This window comes from Centropristis striata, chromosome 17, assembly GCF_030273125.1.
Source record: "Centropristis striata isolate RG_2023a ecotype Rhode Island chromosome 17, C.striata_1.0, whole genome shotgun sequence".
NCBI classification, from domain to species: domain Eukaryota; kingdom Metazoa; phylum Chordata; class Actinopteri; order Perciformes; family Serranidae; genus Centropristis; species Centropristis striata.
The window spans coordinates 3,143,948-3,166,713 of NC_081533.1; the positions used below are offsets into that span (position 1 = coordinate 3,143,948).

Consider the following 22,766-nt stretch of genomic DNA (forward strand, 5'->3'; position numbering starts at 1 on the left):
TAAAACCAGGTTAAAACATTGTTGTTGTGATCTCACAGATTAAACTACCTCTTTTTTTACACTTTAAATATGGATTTGTATCGTTGTCAGACGACAACGAACATTCAAAGTACTTTATATAAAACAATAAAAGCATTAAGAGGAAATGCAAAACTGACGCGAGTTGAGCTTATTTTCTTCCACTGACGGTAATATTAAGAAACATTAAAATCCAGACGAAGGAGCTGCTTCATGTGAGCAGCATTTTACTGTTGTCAGCATAGGGCTCATTTTAACTACAGAATATGCTGTTAATTTATTGAGGAATTTAATGAATGATTCCTTAGTGAGAAATAAAACTATTAAAACATGCTTTTCTTTAAGTCATTTTAATAAAAGATGATATATAGAAAAAATACAAAGATTATGATGATGATACAAGTCAGACAAGAATATCAATCATGTAGAAACAGAGTCACATCACACTGTTCAGCTGGATAGGGACAGAGTTCTATCAGCCAAATAGGATCAAGAAGATCTGACCAAGTTACAAGAATTCATTGAGTTGATGGTCCGATGGCACGCAGATGTTATTTGCAGAGAGACGCACTTTGTCCCTCCAAGCTGGAGACGTGTGATGATCCATGTTTGGTGAGTCAGTGCAGATGTGAACATCTGTATCGATCCAGACATATAAACATGTTTTCCAGCAGTAATGCAAACACTGCTGACGTGGAGAACTTAACTCAAAGGAACTGAAGTTACAGAGTTTACTAGTTACAGAGTTTATCAAATCAATATATCCCCATCAATATATATGGCAAGATTAAAAATACAAGTCAACAAATTGAAAGAAAATAAAAATTCTAAATATAAAAACATAACACAGAATAAAAATCCAGATAAGAAATGTCCTTTTTTTCACGTGTTTAATTCTGGATTCATGTAAGAATCTTCAATAATTATACATTTAAACATTTTTATTTCATGTTAAATCTCCAGGGGTAAAATCATTATTATTCAACTAAGTACAACTACCATTACAGTACTTGATTAAATTTAATAAGTTACATTCCCGCACTGATTACAGGCTGTGCAGGGTTTAATGATATTTATTATCTTCCTGGTGTCAGATAATTAATAATAATGACCATGGTGATTCTGAGAATGACAGTAACAACAGATCAATGTTTAAAATTATAGTTTGATTTTATCAGAATTCCACAAGAATAAAGGTTTGTTCAAAGTTTGAACTATTTTGGGTCTCTGTTTATTCATCTCCTCTTCCTCCTCACTGGATCAAACCACTGCAGTCAGACTCAGTTACTGCTGTCAGTCTTTAGTTTCAGAGGGAAGCTCAGAATATAATAACACAGCACATGGAGAGGAGGCATAAAGAAATAGCTAGCTTGGCTCTAAAAACGCTAAATGAGACATCCTGTGAATGCACTGGTGAGCTTTAAGGGTTCTACTAAGAGAAGACATTTACCCACATTGGTCAAACGAGTACGGTTTGTCTACTGTATGACTGCATCGATGTCGTCTCAGACTTTTTGCATGAGTGAAAGCATGGCCACATTGGTCACAGCTGTACGGTTTCTCTGCAGTGTGAACACGTAGGTGAGCATCAAGGGTACGACTTTTTGAAAAAGTTTTCCCACATTTGTCACACCAGTATGGTTTCTCTCCAGTGTGAACACGTTGATGTTGTCTCAGGCTCCCTGACGTAGTGAAAGTGTTCCCACACTGGTCACAGCTGTAGGGCTTCTCTCCAGTGTGAACACGTTGGTGAGCAACAAGGTGACTCAATCGCGAAAAAGTTTTTTCACACTGGTCACAGATGTACGGTTTCTCTCCAGTGTGAACACGTCGGTGAGCATCAAGGCCTCCACTTTGTGAAAAAGTACTTCCACACTGGTCACAGCTGTACGGTTTCTCTCCAGTATGAATACGTTGATGTTTTCTCAGGACCTGTGCCGTGGTGAAAGCGTTCCCACACTGGTCACAGCTGTACGGTTTCTCTCCAGTGTGAACACGTTGATGTTGTCTCAGGCTCCGTGCCGTGATGAAAGCGTTCCCACACTGGTCACAGCTGTATGGCTTCTCTCCAGTATGAATACGTTGATGTTGTCTCAGGCCCTGCGTCGTGGTGAAAGCGTTCCCACACTGGTCGCAGCTGTGCGGCTTCTCTCCAGTGTGAACCCATTGGTGAACCTTCAGGCGTCCAGCTCTTGTGAAGGATTTCTCACAGAGCTCACAGCGGTGATGTTTGAGTCCCTCTCGTTCTCCCTGTTTCTATAGCAACAGACAAAAAGAAAAAGAGAGAGTTTGAATGAGATGCTATGGTGAAGCAAGCTATCTAAAACCATCAGTAATATTTAGAGCATGTCTGTACAACATAACCCTCAATGTTCAAGTCAATGTTACTAAGTAATATTTTCCTTTCAGCGTATTTTTTGACAAGCAGTACATTAAATAATTCTGGACAGTATCTGTGGTTCTTTTGGATTGTTGCAATAAAAATAAACACACATTTATACAAAAAAATTTAAATTACTCAAATCATTCTATGTGATTCATATTTACTCATGAGCATCACAAATACCAAAAAAAGTAAATAACACATTTTCTATAATTTCCTAGTCTCATCATAATCTGTATGTTTTAATCTGCCTGCTGAATAAAACTTTTCCTGTCCATCAATGCAGATTTGATTCATTTATTCCCATATTGTTAGACATAGTAATATGCTTTTATGAGTTAAAGTAAGCCAATGAGATCAAAGGCACCCACACTATTAGATATAGTTACTTTATGGGTTTTTATTTTGAAGACCTGGTTGCTATGGTGATGAGTGGAGAGGGGAGGGGCACAGACTATCAGCTGAGAAAGTCATTTAATGGAAATCACACCTCTCAAACTGCTCTTGTTTTCTCAAAAACCTAAGTCCTAACAACAAAATATTAGTCTCATCAGAGAGGTAAATCTCCCCTGAACGCGTTGATGTACGTTTGATGTCTGCAGCAAAAAAAATGTGAGCAACATTGCAGGTTAGAAAACTGTGTTTTTCTTCTAGAAATGTCTGTTCCCAGTTCTCATTAGTCTCTATGGGACAGTTGGATGGACATTATAAAGTATATACTATAATATATGTATATACTATTTTTAATAATACTCTACATAATAATAATAATTAAATAATATTCATATATCTTGTTGAACAAAAAGTAAAATTTTTATATTGTATTTATTTTTTTAATCCCTTTAATATTACAATACTAATTAAAATAATGTACACAATATCCTATATTTAGAAATCTGAATTAAATAATCATATTATATTTGAATAATATTTTATTCAAAACAAATGTTAAACTTTAACTAAAAACTATCCATATCATATTTTAATCAGTTTTTCAAATATTTAAAATAATTGAAAAACTAATCTTCTAAAATATTAATACTAACAATAAAACACTAATACTACAGGGTCTAAAGATGAGATTATATCTAAAGTAAAGAGAACAGAATTGAAAAAAAAACAAATACAAACTCAAGTTCATTAGAGTGATCTGACCTTTCTCGGAGGACTCATTCTTCTTCTTCTTCTTCTTCTTTCAGACGTACGTCCTGGAGTCAGAAGTGTCTCGTGACACAGATGAGCTGTGAAGTCAACAAACAGAGACACATGATGAGGATATAAATAAATATATAAACATATATATCCTGAATAAATATGAACATCCTGAGCCATTGTTTGATCCCAGAGATTGCTCTTGTGTAGGGACTTCTGGACCAGCTCTCCACTAAGGGGACAGATCCCTTATCCTATGGATATTATCTCAGTAGGTATTTTGGGAACTTAGAACTCAAGCTGGTGTGGAGGAGACTCGCCTCGCTTCTGACTGCCTCGGTCCGGACACCTATCCTGCTTACTCCAGAATGGCACCTGTCAAATAACCCTGGAATGGATACCACGCTAGCCGCGTCCCTTTAATGGCAGCTCTCCTCTTACTGATCTATGCACTTGGTGAATCGCTAGGTTAACTTTAGTGGCTAGGAATATAAGACCCAAGGATAAATTTAATTTCTTTGGCTAGCGTAACCAATAAGAACCTTGTTATTACACACCACCTCTTAATACCAGAAGATTCAAAGATCTAAGGTCCACTACTCCACTTTAAATGCAATTGAAAATGTATTGATAAAATAGCAAGGTGCAAGCATACAACATGAATTGATCCAAAATTGATTACACTCAAAAATCCCAGTAATAAAATGATTATCGTCTGTTTAATGTCGTACCCTAATACCCTAACTGCCTGTGCTGAATGAAGCTGTAGCTGGGAATTAATCCGGCAGATTTGGAGAAGGAGACGGGAGCGTTGCCTGGCCAAGCTACTCTATCAAACCGTCCGGCTTCAGGCCTCAGCCGAGGCTCTCCACTTTGTCCAAAGTCAGAGTGATCTTTGACCGGTCCGTTGGTCCTGGCGACAGTAAGAACTTAAGAAAGACAAATCCTTTAATCCTTCATCGACTGGTGTTGGAATGGTTATTCTTCTTATCACTTGTCTCTCATCTTCACCCGTCAATTTGGAAATCTTCTTTCTTGATGTAAGCGTCCTTAATCTGTCTTGTAGGAGCCAATATTATGTTAAAGAAAGTTGAAATTTTTACTGTAGATTACACCTGTTTTATATTGATTTTGGTTGTGTTATGACATTATTGCCCTTTATTGTATAGTTGTCAAATATACCACAGCACCTGAAGTAGGCGCTGCTCATGCGCATTATTATTCTGAAGGACTTGCTAAAAGGTAAAAACGCGGATTAGCAGAGCGCTAAGAGGTACAGGGAAAAAAGGTTTTTTGACCGTAATTTTCAGATGTTACTGTTCTTTTGAGATGTTACAGTTACTTCCTGATGTTTGTGGACCGTTGTGAAAACCAAGAGAAGCTTGGAATGATGTGTGTATTAATGGAAATAACTGGATTCAGCAATGAGAAATAAAACAACAAAACTACGACCTGACTCTCCGGTGGTTTGTGAGTAATTAAGGAACACAAAACAGTAACATACGAGTCGAGCCAGCTGTACCAGCCTACTGCTAATACATTGAGTGGCTTTAGAATTAAGATCTATGTTTGCCACTACAGTCTTCTTCTTGCTTGTGGAATCAGAGTCCTACCTCCCGATGTGGTCGTTCAGGCGTCGTCTCAGATCCTGAGAGTCGGTTGAAGAGTCTTGAAGCTCCCCGTGAAGAATAACCCCTATTCCTCTTGTGTTGCAGCTTCTATACTCTGCCGCTCCTTCTTTCAGAGCATTACCTCATTGCCACTCCTCACCAGTCCTTTCATTGGTTAAATCTTCTTTCCGATAATTTAAGTTTGCAATGGCCTGATCTCTTGGACTTTCCCTCTCACTTCTCCTTCACGTGTCTCTGTCAGCTTAACACGTTCAACACGTACAACATGTCTCAGCTTGTCCTTGTTTCTTTTGAGTTCCCCTTTTCTACTTGCTTCACCCTGTCTCACTTCCTTCTTTTTAACACAGTCATCAACATTTCAACAGTTCAACAACGATCAATCCGGTTGTTTAACTGATTATTATTGCATTCATTTCAACAGTTGTTTCATCAAGTCACATCAACATTTTAACATCATTTTACATACAACCACTATCAACTTTTCATTACCATCTTTTTCAACCTTTTTAACCCATAAACCACAGACACCACGCTGGCAGCTCTCCTCTAAACGATCTGTGCACTTGGTGAATTGCTAGGTTAGTTTTAGTAGCTGAGAATAAAAGCTCCATGGGCAAGTTTAATTTAATTGGCTAGAGTTAACCTGTTAGAACCTTGTTTAAACACACAACCTTACAATAACAAAAGATTTAAAAATATAATGTCCACCACTTCACTTTAAATGCAATTGAGGATTTATTGATAATATAGCAAGGTGCAAGCATACAGCATATAATAATTCAATACTTGATTACAGATCAAATTCAAAAGTTTATAATAATAAAATGATTAATGTTTGATTTGTCTTACCCTAAACCTGACTTTCCTATGATAATTGAAGCTGTAGCTGGGAATTGTGATCCATCCAATTTGGAGATTAAAAACGGGAAAAGTTGCCTGGCCAAGCAACTTAAAACGCACTGCCCGAAAAACGGTCTTCAGCCGAGGCGATCCACTTTAACTCAACAGTTAAATAATTTAATCACATCAACATATTAATATATCATTACACATAAAAATCATTACTCACTTCATTTAGTGCAATCATTTCCACTTCCATTATGTCGGATCAACAGCAATCAATACAATGTCATGCATATAACAGATCATCATCTTTTATAATAAAAATCACCTCAGAGTCACAGTGCCCTTGTGTATTACATCATGTTAGGGAAGTACCGATTTCTCCAGCTGCTATTATGCTGGTAAGTCCCTTGGTTTTCCAGTCTCATACCATTTTGTTGGTGTATGGCTATTAGGGATCTCAAATAACCTTCAGATTACTTGACAATATGTTTATATATTTATTTATATCCTCATCGGCGGAAAGCACCACTGCAGAAATGTCGTATCTGACCTTTATGTATCAAGCGTAATCTCATTGCAGCTCACATTAAAAGCACTTCAGTAAGCACTGAACTCTACAACACACAGCGTGATCTAAAGTCCAGAAGAAGAACTTCCCGTGTCAACAAGAAGAAGGAGAAAGGTTAACAGCTGCAGGAGAAGAACAACATAAAGAAAACAGAGCAGAAAATAAAGTGTGAACTCACCAGATGTTTGCTCAGAAACAGGATCCAGCAGCGGTTTACTCTCCTCTTCTGCTCCTTTTCTTCTCTCTCTTTGGCTCTGTGTCTGTTCTCTGCACCATCACAAGAAAGGTGTCGACCCACTTTAGGCCACGCCCACTTCTGTGACTGTGCTGTGATTGGCCAGAACATCACTGTTGGCTTTATGTCACTTTTTTCTCTCTTGTTATGTTTCTGCAGCCTTCAGTCCCCCTGCTGTGGCTGTCTTTAATCTACACTCATTTAGTTCACATATGGTTTAAAACACTTTTTAAAAATTAAATTATATGAATGCTTCTGTTCCTGTTAACCCTCTAAACCCCAACAAGCAGTTTCAGGGTCTTGTTGTGCTCTTTTTACATTTTCCTCACTGTGTCCTTGTATTTCACTGCAATATATAAAATATATGTAAATATATAAGTTCTGCAGCTCTATGGAAAAAGCACCTAATTATTAATATAAAAATGTTCAATAATCATACATTTTAAAAACATGTTCATGTTAAATGTCACCTTGAAAAATAACAAAAGCTGTCAGTTATATGTAGTGGATTATACGTATAAAGTGTCATAAAATGGAAATGTTCAGTGTGGTCTAAAATGTTATATATCTTATCTTACTGGTGGCAGATAATTAATTATAATGATCATGTTTGAATTGAGAATGACAATAACAACAACAGATCAACAAACACGGATTAATGGATTAACAGTTTGAAACGACGAGTCAAAGCTTTTCTTTATGTACAAACATTTAATGAGAATATAAAAAACAAGATTGTTAAAGCAACAACTCTGACAGGATGCAGGTTCAACAGCAACAATCACCTTGACTGGAAAAAAACAATTAAATCAAATCATGTTCACAATGAGATTTTGATTTTGTCAGAATTTCTAAAGAATAAAGGTTTGTTCAGTCTGAGTTTGAACTCTGGAGTGTTTTTGTGTCTCTGTTTATTCATCTCCTCTTCCTCCTCACTGGATCAAACCACCTCAGTCAGACTCAGTTACTGCTGTCAGTCTTTAGTTTCAGAGAGAAGCTCTGAAACTAAACACAGTACATGGAGAGGTGCTGGCGTGGCTCTAAAAACACTTAAGAAGAGTTTGTGTGAGTGTGCTGATGTATTTTAAGGGTACCAATCCAGGAAAACTTTTTCCCACATATTTCACACCAGTACGGTTTCTCCCCATTATGAACACGTCGGTGAGAATCAAGGTGATTACGTTGTGAAAATGTTTTCCCACAATATTCACACCAGTACGGTTTCTCTCCAGTGTGAACACGTCTGTGGCATTTTAGATGATCTGTGGAGACAAAGGTTTTCTGACATTTGTCACAGCTGTACGGTTTCTCTCCAGTATGAACGTATTGATGTTTTTTCAGGTTACATGCCGTGGAAAAAGCATTCCCACACTGGTCACAGAGGTACAGCTTCTCTCCAGAGTGAATGAGTTCATGCCTTCTCAGGTGATGTGCCTGAGTGAAAGAATTCCCACACTGGTCACAGCTGTACGGGTTCTCTCCAGAGTGAATTCGTTTATGCTGTCTCAGGTTCGGTGAGTTGTTGAAAGCTCTCCCACACTTATCACAACTGTACAGTTTTTCTCCAGAATGAATGAGTTGATGTTGTTTCAGGTTACCTGCCTGAGTGAAAGCTCTCCCACACTGGTCACAGCTGTACGGCTTCTCTCCAGAGTGAATTAGTTTATGTTGTCTAAGACTCTGTGCCCAGGTAAAAGCTTTCCCACATTGGTCACAGCTGTACGGCTTCTCTCCAGTGTGAACCCGTAGATGTATCTTTAAACTTCCAGCTGTTGTGAAGGATTTGTCACAGAGCTGACAGCGGTGATGTTTGAGTCCCTCTCTTTCTTCCTGTTTCTATAGCAACAAACAGAAAGAGAGAGAGGGTCAGTGAGATGCCATGGTGGAGCAAGTTATCTAAAACCATCAATAATATTTAGAGCACGTCTGTGTAACATAACCCTCAATGTTCCAGTGTGAACTGTTGGTTATAACCTGCTGCGGTGCCCCTTGTCAGTGTGGTCTGCAGCAACCCAACAAAAGAACTGGGTTATCTTTGGCCTAAAAGGGGGATGTTCAACAAGTCACGGTGCCCATCATGCCGTCCCCCTCGCTGCACTGAGACACTCTGACCATGACATGGTCCTCCTGATTCCTGCACACAGGAAGACACTAAAGCTCTGGAAGCCTGTTGTGAGGACAACAAAGAAGTGGACCAGCATGGCCGTGGAGGGTCTTCAGCCATGTTGGACTGTACTGACTGGGACGTTGTCAGGTCTGCTAGCAACAGTCTGGATCAGTTCACAGAGGCTGTGACATCACACATCTGCTTCTGTGAGGACAGCTGAGAACCATCAAGCGCCAGGGAGAGTTAAAACAACGACAGACCCTGGATCACAGCCAGGCCCAGACAGTTATGGTTGGAAAAGGAGGAAGCATTCAGGAGTGGGGACAGGGACAGGTTTAAAGAGTCAGAGTACACGTTTAGCAAGGCTAAGAAGCTAAAGGCCAGCACTCTGAGAAGCTCCAACACCAGCTCTCAGCCAACGACTCTGCTTCTGTCTGCAGAGAACAGAAAGATCATGACCTACAAACCTACAGACTCCACTCCATGAATAATGTACACCTGGCCAACAGACTGAATGAGTTCTACTGTTGATTTAAAAGACACTGGGACAGAGCTGACTAAGGTTGTCAAAAGTATCAATACTCAAAAAAGTATCGATACTAAAACGTTGTATCCGGATACGATACTCATTTTCAAATCTATCGATACCTAGCCAAGAAATGAACACTTAAGTTAAGTTGTTATTTTTTTATCAAGCTTGCCTAATATTGTGCACTGCATACAACCTCAAAATATTGTTCTAATTGTTATTGTTTATTGTATTTATTTATTTTTTGCACTACCTCAGACCTGAAGCTTGTTATCATAGTTGCAGTTTCTTTTCCACAACTGTTTTTTATTATAAATATTTAACCTGTGCTTCTGTTCATTTTTACATGTTGCATTTTTCTTGTTGATAAAAATATTTCTGTTAAATTTTGGGGTCTTTAGTTTTATCCTTGTGGTATCGAAAATGGTATCGAGTATCAAATATTTTCCTGAGTATCGGTATCGAGTTGAAACTTTTAGTATGGTGACAACCCTAGAGCTGACACACTCCACCAGCTCCAGCCCAGGAGCTCCACCTGCACCACCTCAGCAGGGGCCAAGGCCTCTCCACTTCTGCCCACCTCAGCGTCCCCCCAGACTGCAGTACCTCCACCATTATCCCCGTCCCCCCAAAAAACAAGGACCACAGAACTAAATGACTACAGCCCCGTCGCCCTGACCTCTGTGGTTATGAAGTCCTTCAGCTCCTTGTTCTGTCACACCTCTAATCCACCACAGACCCACTCCTGGACCCCCTGCAGTTCACCTACAGAGCCAGCAGGTCTTTTTTATATGTACATCTGCAGAAATGATTCAAATACTCTGAATGATCTGAAGATGATCATCTGATATATTAATTCTCTTCAACTGATGTATTAATTCTCTTCTCTTCTCAGACAAGAAGTCAGAGCTGCAGAGTAAACAGAGGGAGGAGGAGAGGGATCCCCAGGTCAGGTCACTGCTCAAGAATATCAGGGAGCTGATTTATAGAAGTGAAAGGAAGATTTGGTCATCTCCAGCATTAGTTTGTGTTATTTTTCAAAGTGAAATTGGTCATCATAGTTGTTATTTAAGCAGACGTATTAAATATATACAATTCAGCCAATTAATCTAAATTAATGATTTTACTGGAACTGAGAAATATATACCTTTGTAAAGATATATACCTCAAACCTGACATATAAATATGGCTGAATATAATAACCCGTTTGTGTTAACTGTCAAAGGAACATTAATATTCCTATATTCATTTTTTAAGTAAAAATTACAATACTGGCCCTGTATTTACTTGGTATCAGATTGATACCACATTTTGCAGTGTCTCCCACCACTAGAGTGAACTTCATTACCCAGCATGCTTAGCGGCCGAGCGGCGGGAAAGCAGCAGCGGAGAAAAGCAGAGAGCGCGCGGCCAGGACGTGAGTTGTAATGTGTGTTTTGATGAATAAAAGAAGAGCTTTTATAATTATTAACACGCCTGTTTGTTTACTAACTAAAGTAAAGAAACGAACGGAAACGAAAGTTCTGTCTTCACCGACTTACATTCACACAAACATGTCGCCATGTTTGTGTGCAGGAACAGAGAAGAGTTTTAGTGTGTGAACAGGATGAACTCTGACCTGAACATGTGAGACCTCCTGGTCCTGGTTCTCCTCCTCCATCCTGCTCCTGCTCCTGCTCCTGCTCCTGCTCTCCACTGGGACTGCTGCTGAACTCACTCTGGATCCCCGACTGGACGGAGCGTCTCGTTAAGCCCCGCCCACATCCGGTCACATCTTATTATTATTTATTTATTTCAGTCTATGATTTATTTATTTATTTATTTGCAAACAGCTTTCAGGATCATTAGCGCCACCTTCTGACAGGACTGTGGATCGGAGTGAACTCATGATTTTACTATAATCATGGAAAAAATTATTAGACCATTATTAATAGACCCTTGTTATCTTCAGTTTCTTGTTCATTTTAATGTCTGGTACAACTAAAGGTACATTTGTTTGGACAAATATAATGATTACAACAAAAACAGCTGATAAGAGTTTAATTTAAGAGCTGATATCTGGACATTTTCTGTTCAGAAGGTCACACACTCGCACCATGAGCTGTGCATGCGGCCCCTAGACCAATAGAATTTCATCAATTAGGTATGTTAATCAGAGACACAGAAGCCGGCTCTCCTCAGTTGAGTTGCTGTCGTTCCAGGGGACACTACCATTAGAGCTACACTTTCATTACAGTTCATAGCTCATCATCTGGATTCCACCTCATTTCATACTTGGATTATATTTTCTTTATTTCCTTTCATATCTGTGTGCGTCCTTTAGAGGTGAGTGCAGTGTTTCTGCAGTTTGTTTCTGTGTGTTTTGTAGCCCTATTTTAATTCATACTCTTATTCATATGTCATGTGTATATTGTTCAGTTTATTTTCATGTTCATAGTCAATATATTCATACTTTATGTCGGACTTTTCCTCCTTGTTAGATTGTACCGCAAGCGCTCAGGCCTCAGTTAGGGACCGTCGCGAAATTACTTGTTCAGTGTGTGTATCATAGGCCTATGCAGTGCCGCTTTTCAGTTCAAATACGTAAAATATTGACGGTCCCTTATTCATTTCATGCTCCTCTTTATAATCATTCATTGTAGTTCAGTTCTGTCATCATATGTAATTTCAAACTCATTTATATTATATCATTTTGTTTATTCATTACTGTTTCACATGTTTAACTTTTATATTTGTTTACATATTTATTTTCTCTTTTCAGTTAACACACACACACACACATCAATATCTGTAAATGCATCATATCTCATTCTAAATAAATGGATCAGAAAGAATGATCAAAGAGTGTGAGAGTGTTATTGGACCGGCCAGATTACCAGCATCAGACATCTGTTCTAACAGGACAAACTGTGGAGGTGTACAGCCAAATTCATCATTTCAATTGACAAGGGTTTACATGTAGGTGATTAGTAACCAACACCTCTTTTATATTTTCCATTGCCTTTTTATTGATACTTTTGGCTATTTTTGTTGTCATCATTATATTTGTCCAAACAAATGCACATTTAGTTGTGCCAGGCATTAAAATGAAGAAACTGGAGGATGGTCTAATGTTTTTTTCCATGACTGTAGTTAAAATTTAACTACAGTCATGGAACATAAATAGAATAAAAATAAACAATAAATAACGTTCCTATATTCTATATTATGTTCCAGAAAGCAGGTTTTCTGAAAACCTCGAGTATGTTAACCCTGAAATGAGGGAAACTCAGCTCCGGCTGAAAAACATCTACTGCACATTGAAATAGCCACTGAATTATTTTTACTAAAATCAGTCAAATATGATTAAAATGAATTACAGTCCTGCCTGTTTGAACAATGTTCTTATTTTTCATTTCCAGCTGCTTCCACGTCAGGATCACAACTAAAGGAAATAAAGTTCAGGTTTAATACCATTTCACCAGTTTCTACCTGTAATATTAAACATGTGATGAGCAGAAACATTCCTTTGTTCTGATTGGCCGTCCAGGGTGTAGTCCCGCCCCTCGTCTATCAATGTCAGCTGCAATTGGTCCAGCCAATGAGTGAGTGACTGTCCAAATCCTCTTTGTTGTTAATATTTTAACATCTTCAGCTGTTTGTGTATCCATAATCAATTTTCATATATTTGACTTCTGTTGGTTTTATTTATAAGCTGAATAACTTAATTCAATACAAATTATATATTTGTGGTAACAATTTAACAAATCATTCAAGTTCAACAGTCAGTTACTGCAACAGATAATTTTATAAAATACTACAGCAGCTCAAAAATGGTGCAGAATTGAAAAGTCACACAGAAATTACATAATTTCAAAGAGGCATTGCAATATGAGATGATCAGATCATAATTCAGATCAGACATAAAAACAAACATTTAAAGTAAATGTAGCAGATGAAATGAGAGCAGAAGATCTTTGTGATCATCAGCTCCATTTAAAGGTCTGATGGTGTAAATGATGAGAGCTGTAACCTGCAGACAGGTGAGACTTTCTAAAGCAGAGCAGCTCCCTTCAGTAAAGAGCTCCCTCTGCTGCTCCTCACCACTAATAACACAGCTTTTATATCAGCAAACATACAGTGAAACAATGATCATAAATAGCTGCCAGGTGTTAGAAAAATTACATGAGGAAACCTTGAAAATTGATAATCTGTCACCGACAGAAAAAAAATCTGTCACCAACAGAAAAAACCTCACCATTTTTCTGTGCATTCTTTGATGGGGAAATGAAGAGCTGGAGACGTCCAAGTTTCTCAGTTTAACAAAAGTTTTATTACAATACGTCAAAAAATGTGCACTTTACAGAGATCTCCGGGTTCAACCTTAACTCATGTCCCTGAATACAAACAGACGTGTTTCAGTTCATGAAGTCTGAACCACGACTCTCTCCCTGAACCCATTAAAATACTAACATTTGTTTACAAAACATGCTGGTTGATTTCTTCCAGGAAGTCCCGCCTTCTTGATCCGCTCATTCGCCAGTTTTAATGCATACAACGGCACGTCATGCCACCTGGTTGCTTGCTGCCGAAACCAGGCCTTGCCTTGGCCTACTAACAAACTTGTTAGCACAAACATTTTTCCTTGTTATGACTTACAGAGATTCTCTCACGGGATTTTCATTCGGCCTTCCGTGGTCTCCCCTCTCCAGACACACATACACACATACACACTCACTCACAAATGCACATACACACACAGCAAAAACTATGCATCAATATATCTGGATGTCATTCTTTGTGATTTATAGAATCTTAATCAGTTTAAGCAAATGGAATATATGTAATTAAAGTAATCATAGTTTTCTACATCAATATTAACACACAAACACAATCAATGTATTAAATCATATTGTCTGACTTAATATAAATGCATAGAGATATTTACTACAGTCAAGGTTTGACCTTTGATAGTGACCTGCGTCACTCACAGAGAACAGAGACAAACCACAGAGAACCATTTACCAATATAGAAAATAATCAATTATTTTAACACAGGCTTAACAAAAATGCATTAAAGTTGTTGATATTGTTACCTGCTGACATGTTGATGAGTTCTGACTTACAGTTTTATGACCTGCCAGCCAATAGGAACCAAGTATTTTTCTGTGTTAGGAGGTGAAGTTAAAGGAATACTTGAAAGGCAGAAAGTGGTTTAATTGGTAAGAAGTTGAATGATACCAGTAATTTTATATATGTAGTATTATGTACAGTATGTATGGTATTTACAGAATGTGTATACAGTATGTAAAGCATGTGTGGTATGCATGTACAATATGTGTAATGTGTGTACAGTACGCATAGTATAATAGTAGTAATACTGCACAGAAGAAGTAAGATTAGGTGATGTAAAATATATGTGATTGTTACAGCAACTTTCAGTTTCCAAACTGTAATTTTATCTAACTAAATTCTCAAAAATTCTAAATTCTTGTTGAACAGAAACCTCTGTCTTCTTTCAGCTCAGCGAGTACTGACACACAGTCATTGCTCTGGTTAAGCACTGAACAATTCAGTGAACGAATCTTTTAATCCAAAAGAACTGCTGCTACCACCACTAGATGAAACTGTATCCTCTGATCCAGCTGGTGTAACTGTTATCAAATGCACCACTGAAGCAAGAGTTTTGTTTTTTACGCAGAAAGTAACTTTAACAAAGAGTGAACAGAGCTGCTGCTGTCAGTCCCAGTCCACAGTAGAGGAGCATCCTTCCTCCACTCTCTGGTTGTGCTCCACTTCCTGTTGGAGGAGGATCTGTTCCCTGAGTTGGTGTGTTTGGTGTCTCAGGTTGGGGCCGATCCCTCGCTGCTGCAAAGACAACAAACACATCTGACTCATTCATGTGAAGAAAAACATTTTTCTGAAAATAAAAGCAAGTCCTTCATACTTTTCTTCTAAGGTCTTTATTAAAAATTGAGAAAAGAAAGTTCTACTGGATCAACTTACCAGTGACGTTGAGCTGACATGTGTGAGAGCTCCTACCATAACCTGTGGACACTTGACAATAATAAAGTCCAGAGTCATTGATCCTGAGTCTGGACACATGAAGTCTGAGTCGTCCTTCTCTGAGGACGTCTTTGTCAAACTGGACTCGTCCTGCAAACTGTTGATCCTGAGACTCTGAGACCTCAACACCTTCATGGAGATGAAACAGGACTAAAGGTCTGAGTTCAGCTAACAGCTGGCAGAAGATAAAAAATAAAGTGATTTTGAGGAAATATCAGATCATCTTCTCCCTGTGAGAGGAGACACAGTTGTGCTTATTTGAACTTCAGTCTGTGTGTAACAAGCTGCAGCAGGAGAAGGAAGCTGTGAGGGCCACTGGTAACACAGGAGTGATGGCTCCAGTTTATCATGTGGAGTTTAACCTCTGGAGCCGTCTAGTGAAAGCAAAGTGTGGTGTCAGGAAACATGTTTCAGCAGGAGGAACCCTGAGGAACCTGCAGGCTGCTGTCACACTATGAACCATTTCATGTAACTTTACACTTTTGTGATTATTGGAGGACTTGTAGAGGTTAGCTGGCTGTCTAGCTTCTTACCGACCACACGCTGTAAGGCCACTACACTAATAATAATAATAATAATCTAATAATATATCTGGAATATATAAAACAATCTTTCTGCATAACGAGTACTTTGACTTTTGATACTTTTGTACTTTTACTTCTTTAAGTGTTGAATGCAGGACTTTTACTGTAATGGAGTAACTTCACAGTGTGGTGTTAGTATGTTTACTGCAGTAAAGTAATCTGATTACTTCTTCCAGCACTAACATGAATATAATAAATATCACTATGAGTTCCTTTAAAAACACATTGTGGCTCCATGATAACAGGCTCCATGCAACAGAACATGAGCATCAAAAACTTCCTCATGTTGTTGTTAAAACATAAAGAAAAGCTGTCAGATTGATTCAAGTGTTGAAATGTCTCTTTACTGACAGAATAAAACACATTATTATCTGTTAGATATCGTCACATAGTTTATGTATATGTGTATGTTACCGGCGCAGGGGTCTCTGGTCCGGCAGCATGAGGCACTGAGCGGCTGAGCTACGGTGAAGCTAACAGTTCCTCTCTGTGGATCCAAACACAAACACGAGAGCTGTCAGCTCATGCTACTGCTGCTCAGCAGGTTTATTCTCTGCACATGCGCAGAGCAAAGCAGAGCAGAAATTATTTGCCTGCACCCACTGGTGTTAGATCACCATCTACTGGCGCAAAGTGGTAATGCTTTTTGCAAAACTGTTCATAAAGATTCAAATAAAAGTTCAGATATTAAAATGAAAAAGAGGGGGTGTATGTTAATGTGATAACTGTATGTGGCTATTCCAGACCCACTACATGTACAGCAGGAATAATAATATGACAACAACAGAAAATAAATTATACATTACCTTGTGTCGATGTTTCCACGTCCGATGGTCCAAGTTCAGAATCCTTCTAACACAAGTAGAGCAACAGCTCGGTAAAAAATGATTCACGGCTTTGGCGTCATTTACCGACAGCACCCTACGTGATCTGAAGTATTAGATTAGAAAATTGTAGCATAAATGAAATCAAAGAAATACAGCTGAGAGAGGCAGTGATGAGACAGACATTCAATATTCTTAAATGCTTTAAGGGAAGCAGAAACCTCTAAGTTGTGATCTGTGACACAGTTTTTGTCAACGAAAGGACAATATCTGTCTCCGAGGAGGCAAAAAGAAAACCCCAGTATTGGCCCCGCCCCTCTCTCTCAGGCTGCAGCAGTTCTGCTCTCTCAGTTTTCTCTCTGCTTATGAAGTGAACTTCCTCGTCAGTTTTTGCTCCCAGCTCCACTTACAGTCACCAAATCTTTCTGCAGCGACATTAAAATTCATAAACTAAAGACAGCTGCAGCTTTCAGAGCAGTGCATGATGGGAAAGTGACTTATATGCGATCCATACCTAAAGGGGGAGACATGCAGGAAAGGAGAGAGACAACTCTCTGCTGAGTCTGAACTCATTGAAACATTGAGTGTGATTCTCAGTTTGTCTTGTATTTCTGTCAACATCAGCTGTTGAACTTTTAGCTCATTGACCAACACTTGAACTCATTCTCTGCTTACTAAATACACTCAAACGGTTTCTTTTTTTATTGCTGAGGAGATATCTTAATTTAAGCCTCCTCCAGGGTTTGATCTTAAAGCTTTGTTGTCAACTTCAGTTTAAAGCCTTTTTACTGGTGGGAACAATTTAACAAATCATTCAGACCAACAGCCAGTTAGGGCAGCAAATTAGTTTAATAAAATCCTTCAGCAGCTCAAAAGTGGTGCAGAATTGAAAAGAAAAAGTTAAAATTATTTGAGTTTGTTTAAAAAATACAAATTTTCCAACAACTTTGGATTTTACAAATTAAACGTGTTTCTTTATCACTTTATAGAAACACATAAACATCAATACACCAATTGAGGACGTAGAGAGTCTCTAAACATGTCAACAGCGTATGTATAAGTATATATATATATATATATATATATATATATATATAAAGTGATGCTTTTGTTTGTCATCAGTGTAAATGATCAAACCTGCTGTTTCTCTTCTCCATGTGTTAGTTTTCACAGTGAAGCTGCTTTACTGTCTGACAGCATGAAAACTGTCAAACTTCTGATCTTCTGTCCACAGTTTATATATTCAGCTTTCATTCAAACATTTTATTCCTCTAATGTGCACTTTATAGTGAAATGTTTCTTTCCTGTTTGATTTCTGTTTGTTAGAGCTGGCTTTGATCTATTCTCATTATTTCTTGTTTGTTATATACTGTCAGTATTTCACTGTGTGCTGATAGAAAAGCTCTCAATCAGCTCAAATCATTTTAATTGTCATTGAACAGCTGAAAATGTTAACATATTAACAACATTCCTGTGTGAAACACAATCTGATCGATTCCATTTCATGGAATGTTGAAAAATTGGGGCGGGGGGGAAAGTTTTATTATCGCATGTCGTTTTTTGTCAAAAATGGTCATATTTCAAAATGCCTAAAAATGCTTAAAATTACTTTATTATAGTCTGTTGATACATGTAACAGGGTGGCTTTTTCATAAATCACAAAAAACCCCACCATATTTTGGGATCTACAAAATTTGACAAAAAAGTCATACTATAGCATGTCTCATTTTTCTGTGAAAATGTATACAAATTTTAAATGTCCTGATACTCTCAAAAATGGTCTTATTATAGTCTGTTGGTACATGTAGCGGGTTGAATTTCCAGATTAACAGAAGAAAAAAAAAAATAATTTATCATAAGTTGAAAAAAGTAAAAAATGTGGTCATTCTGTTGTTTTTCCAAAAATGCATAAAAGAGATTTAAAATAGCTTGTTGGTTGTAGTAAATGTATAATACGTCCAAAACTACTGTAAAATAGGACAGTTAAAGCTCAGAGAGGTTTGAATCTTATGAATTTTGAGTCTTGTAAAATTCATAGTATACTGTCTCATTAAAAAGTCATTTTACATACTTTTGGATTGATTGATTGATTGATTGATACTTCATTCATCCACATGGAAAAATTCAGATCTATAACCTCCTGCATTGATCTGTCAGAACCAACCAGTGGGGCTGTTTGACTTCTTACTGTCCATGTTCAGCCTCAAAATAGCCATAATATGGCCAGAAATACACAATTTTATTGGATGTCCAAAAATTGGATAACAAAGTGATATGTCTATGCCTAAAAATACTTAAATTACTTTATGATAGTCTTTTGATACATATTAGAGTGTAGTTTGTACAGAAATGTCAGAAAAACACCACATCATGGGATGTCCAAATATTAAAAATAAAACAAAAAAAAATAGTAGTTTGATTACAGTTGACTGCTCCCCAACACTGATTATTCTATTGTTCACAGCTCAGCAGGGCAATGAGAAGGCTTCATAAAATGAAAAAAAAAAAAAAAAAAAAGAATTCTGAAATTTAGAAAGTATGCATAATGCATGTTTTAGCCCCACGGAGCTCTTACATCCACATGTGGATTTATTCTGAGTCCTCCTCAAATGTGAGACAGTGAAGACACCTAGTGGTCATTTTCTTCCAACTCTGATCTAGTCACCTGTAATGACATACTCCAGAGTTGTTTCAATGTCAGTAGTGTTCAATATTCATATGTAGTATTTTGTGTTGCTGCGTGTTACACCAGTATGAGTCTAGGGTAAAGGGAATGTAACACGACGCCGGTGTACTCAGGCAAATACAGATATTTATTGATTAACAGCAAAATTAACAAAAAGTAACAAAAGGAGAACCTTCTTCAGGCTAATAAAGTGATACTAAGTGAGGCAATGAACAAAGGGCGGTGGGTGGCGCCAACTCATAAAACAAACAAACTATTCAAAAACACAATAAACAAAAGAACTCTGGCTATCTACGCTGATTTCTACACGAACAAAAGTACATAAGTGCAACCACCCATAAACTAGTGAGCCTAACAAATGGAATAATCTAAGTGTGGTGCGAAGAAATGTGGAAAAGAAAAACTAAACCTAATGCCCAATAAACAGTAACAATTCGAGTGCCTCGATTTCTATACACACACTGGCTCTCAAATGCCTTTTACAACGAGAGACACTTAACACAAGGCCATACAAAGACAAAGAAGGGGCGTCCACAGCCGCGCAAACTGCTCTTAAGGCTGAGCTGGAGGCAGGTGCGGCAGGTGATTGGACGCCAGACCAATAGAGCGGAAGAGGGCGGAGCCAGGGGAACACTGCGACCTGCTGCCGGCATTTGGAGGAGGCGTTACCCAGCGGGGATTCCCTCTGACGGAGCCATTGACGTATGCTGCGGTCCTGAGGCACAAACAGAGCAAAACACACACAACGTACCCCAAGGACGTAACACTGCGTAAAAAATATTCTCTCTACTTACATATTTTTCACCTTCCTTTTCCTCACAGCTGTATTCTGTGTTTAACCCTAATTAGCACATATTAACATGCTAAAGTAAGATGGTAAAATGGTAATCCATATATCTGCTAAACATCAGAATGTTGTTATTGTGCTGTGATGAAAGTATGTCAAATGTTCAACTGCAGTGATGAGGCGGCGAACTTTAATCAGACAGCACAATGAGCAATCTATTTTTATTGAAGGCTTAAAACAATCTTATGATGTGGATATTAAAAAGAAAAAGGCTACTAATAATGCTCTAACAACTTTTTATTTTTCTAAAAAAAAACTAGCACACAGAGAAAGTTTCCCTGCCTTAGTCACACCACTAGGGTTTCTCTCCAGTGTGAACCCGTTGGTGAGTTTTAAGGTGAGAACTCTGAGTAAAGGTTTTCCCACATTGGTCACAGGGGTACGGCTTCTCTCCAGTGTGAATGCGTCGGTGGACTTCAAGATTACTCTGTTGAGCAAAGGACTGGTTACATTGGTCACAGCTGTATGGTTTCTCTCCAGTATGAACATGCTTGTGGACGCTCAAGGAACTCTGTGCAGCAAAGGACTTGTTACATTTGTCACAGCTGTATGGTTTCTCTCCAGTATGACCATTTGTGTGGGTCCTCCAGGCACTCTTTTGAGCAAAGGACTTGTTGCATTGGTCACAGCTGTAAGGTTTCTCTCCAGTATGGATGCGTTGGTGCATTCTCAGGTTCCGTATTTGACTGAAAGTGTTGCCACATTGGTCACAGCTGTAAGGTTTCTCTCCAGTATGGATGCGTTGATGCATTCTCAGGTTCTTTATTTGACGGAAAGTGTTGCCACATTGGTCGCAGCTGTAAGGTCTCTCTCCAGTATGGATGCGGAAATGTACCTTAAATATGCAGCGTTTTTGTAGGTTTTGTCACAGAGAAAACAGTGGCGACGTCTGAGTTCCTCTGTTTCTTCCTGTTTCAACAGACAGACAGAAAGAGAGACAGGGTGGTGAGATGCCATGGTGGAGTAAGCGATCTAAAACCAAAAATAATACTTAGAGCACGTCTGTACAACATAACCCATAAGTATTGGCCATCATTTTTTCGCTTTCTCACTTGTGGAGATGAAACACAACTTTTGATGAGGTAATTGTGCTGTTGAGAAATGCATTGAGGAAACCTTTAAAATTCAATTATCTGACTCCAACACGAAATCCTCACCTATTTCTCTGCGCCGATCGTTTGATGGGGAAGGATGAGCAGGAGACACCCGAGTCCTCAGTTTTACTTCATTTTATTACAATACGTCAAGAAATGTGCAGTTACAGAGTCTCTGGGTTCAATCTACACGTCCCTGACATCACATTAGGCTGGTCAGTTCGTGAGGTCTGGACCAAGCTACTTTCCCTTTAACCTTTTTTATATCCTAAAAAATGTAGGTAGAACTCTCCAGAAGTCGCCTCCTCGATCCGCTGATTTGTCAGTTTATTGCTTACGTGGACATGTCATGTCACCAAGCAGAGAAGACAGTTATCTTTCTGCTTCAGAACATCATGTCCGTGACCTGACCTATTAACAAAACTTTCACACAACCTCCTGCCTAGATATGACTTGCAGAGATATTATTGGTGACACAGAATTTGCAATATCCATGTAAAATATAAAACAAAAAACATATATTTTTGTGATTATGGAATCTTACTCTAAGTAGGACAGAGGAAGTTTAAGCAGATGCAGTAAATGTATTTAGTTTAATCACAGTTTAAAAACAATATTAGCACATGATCCTTGTATCAAAGCATATTGCATGCACAGAGAGGACACACACACACACACACACACACACACACACAGTGAATTATGCATGCATAGATAGTGACGTTTGTCACACAGAGACAGACAACAGTGACAGAATAAGAGACAGAATAACAGATTATTCTAACAATGCTTAAAACTACCAGTTACCATCATTAATGTTCAAAACAACAACAAAGAGCAGCAGAATTCAAAATGAGCCTTAATGAAGAAAAACAAACCCCCCAAGAAAGGTCTGTATTCTTTCCTCCATCAAATCACGTTTCAAACACATGCTTTTATGTGATGTTGTTTTCTTTTTTAATCAACTCTTTTTTATAATTTTCTGTCTTTGAATAATTGCATTAATTTTATCCTGATGCTGTCTGGTTCTTGTTCTCTGTTTTGCCTTTTGTTGTTATTTGCCTTCTGCTCTTTCTTTGCTTTGTCTGCCAGAGCTCTTTATAAACCCTATGTTGAAAGATGCAGTTTAAATAAAGTTATTATTATTATTATCAATATTATTATACATACATAGACAAATACTGAAGAAATTCAGTAGCTAAATTCAGTATTCTGCA

At 38.1% G+C, this 22,766-nt stretch overlaps 1 protein-coding gene across 1 annotated transcript in view; it reads right to left on the minus strand.

Annotated features, from left to right (window-relative positions):
* Nucleotides 1-214: 214 nt before the first annotated feature.
* LOC131989529 (uncharacterized) overlaps nt 215-22,766 on the minus strand; it is a 218,705-nt gene continuing 196,153 nt past the window's right edge. The window contains 4 exon segments of the mRNA XM_059354773.1: nt 215-1,266; nt 1,501-2,207; nt 7,928-8,638; nt 20,753-21,290. Of these exon segments, the coding sequence (XP_059210756.1) occupies nt 1,177-1,266; nt 1,501-2,207; nt 7,928-8,638; nt 20,753-21,290 (2,046 nt within the window). The 3' untranslated portion in view covers nt 215-1,176.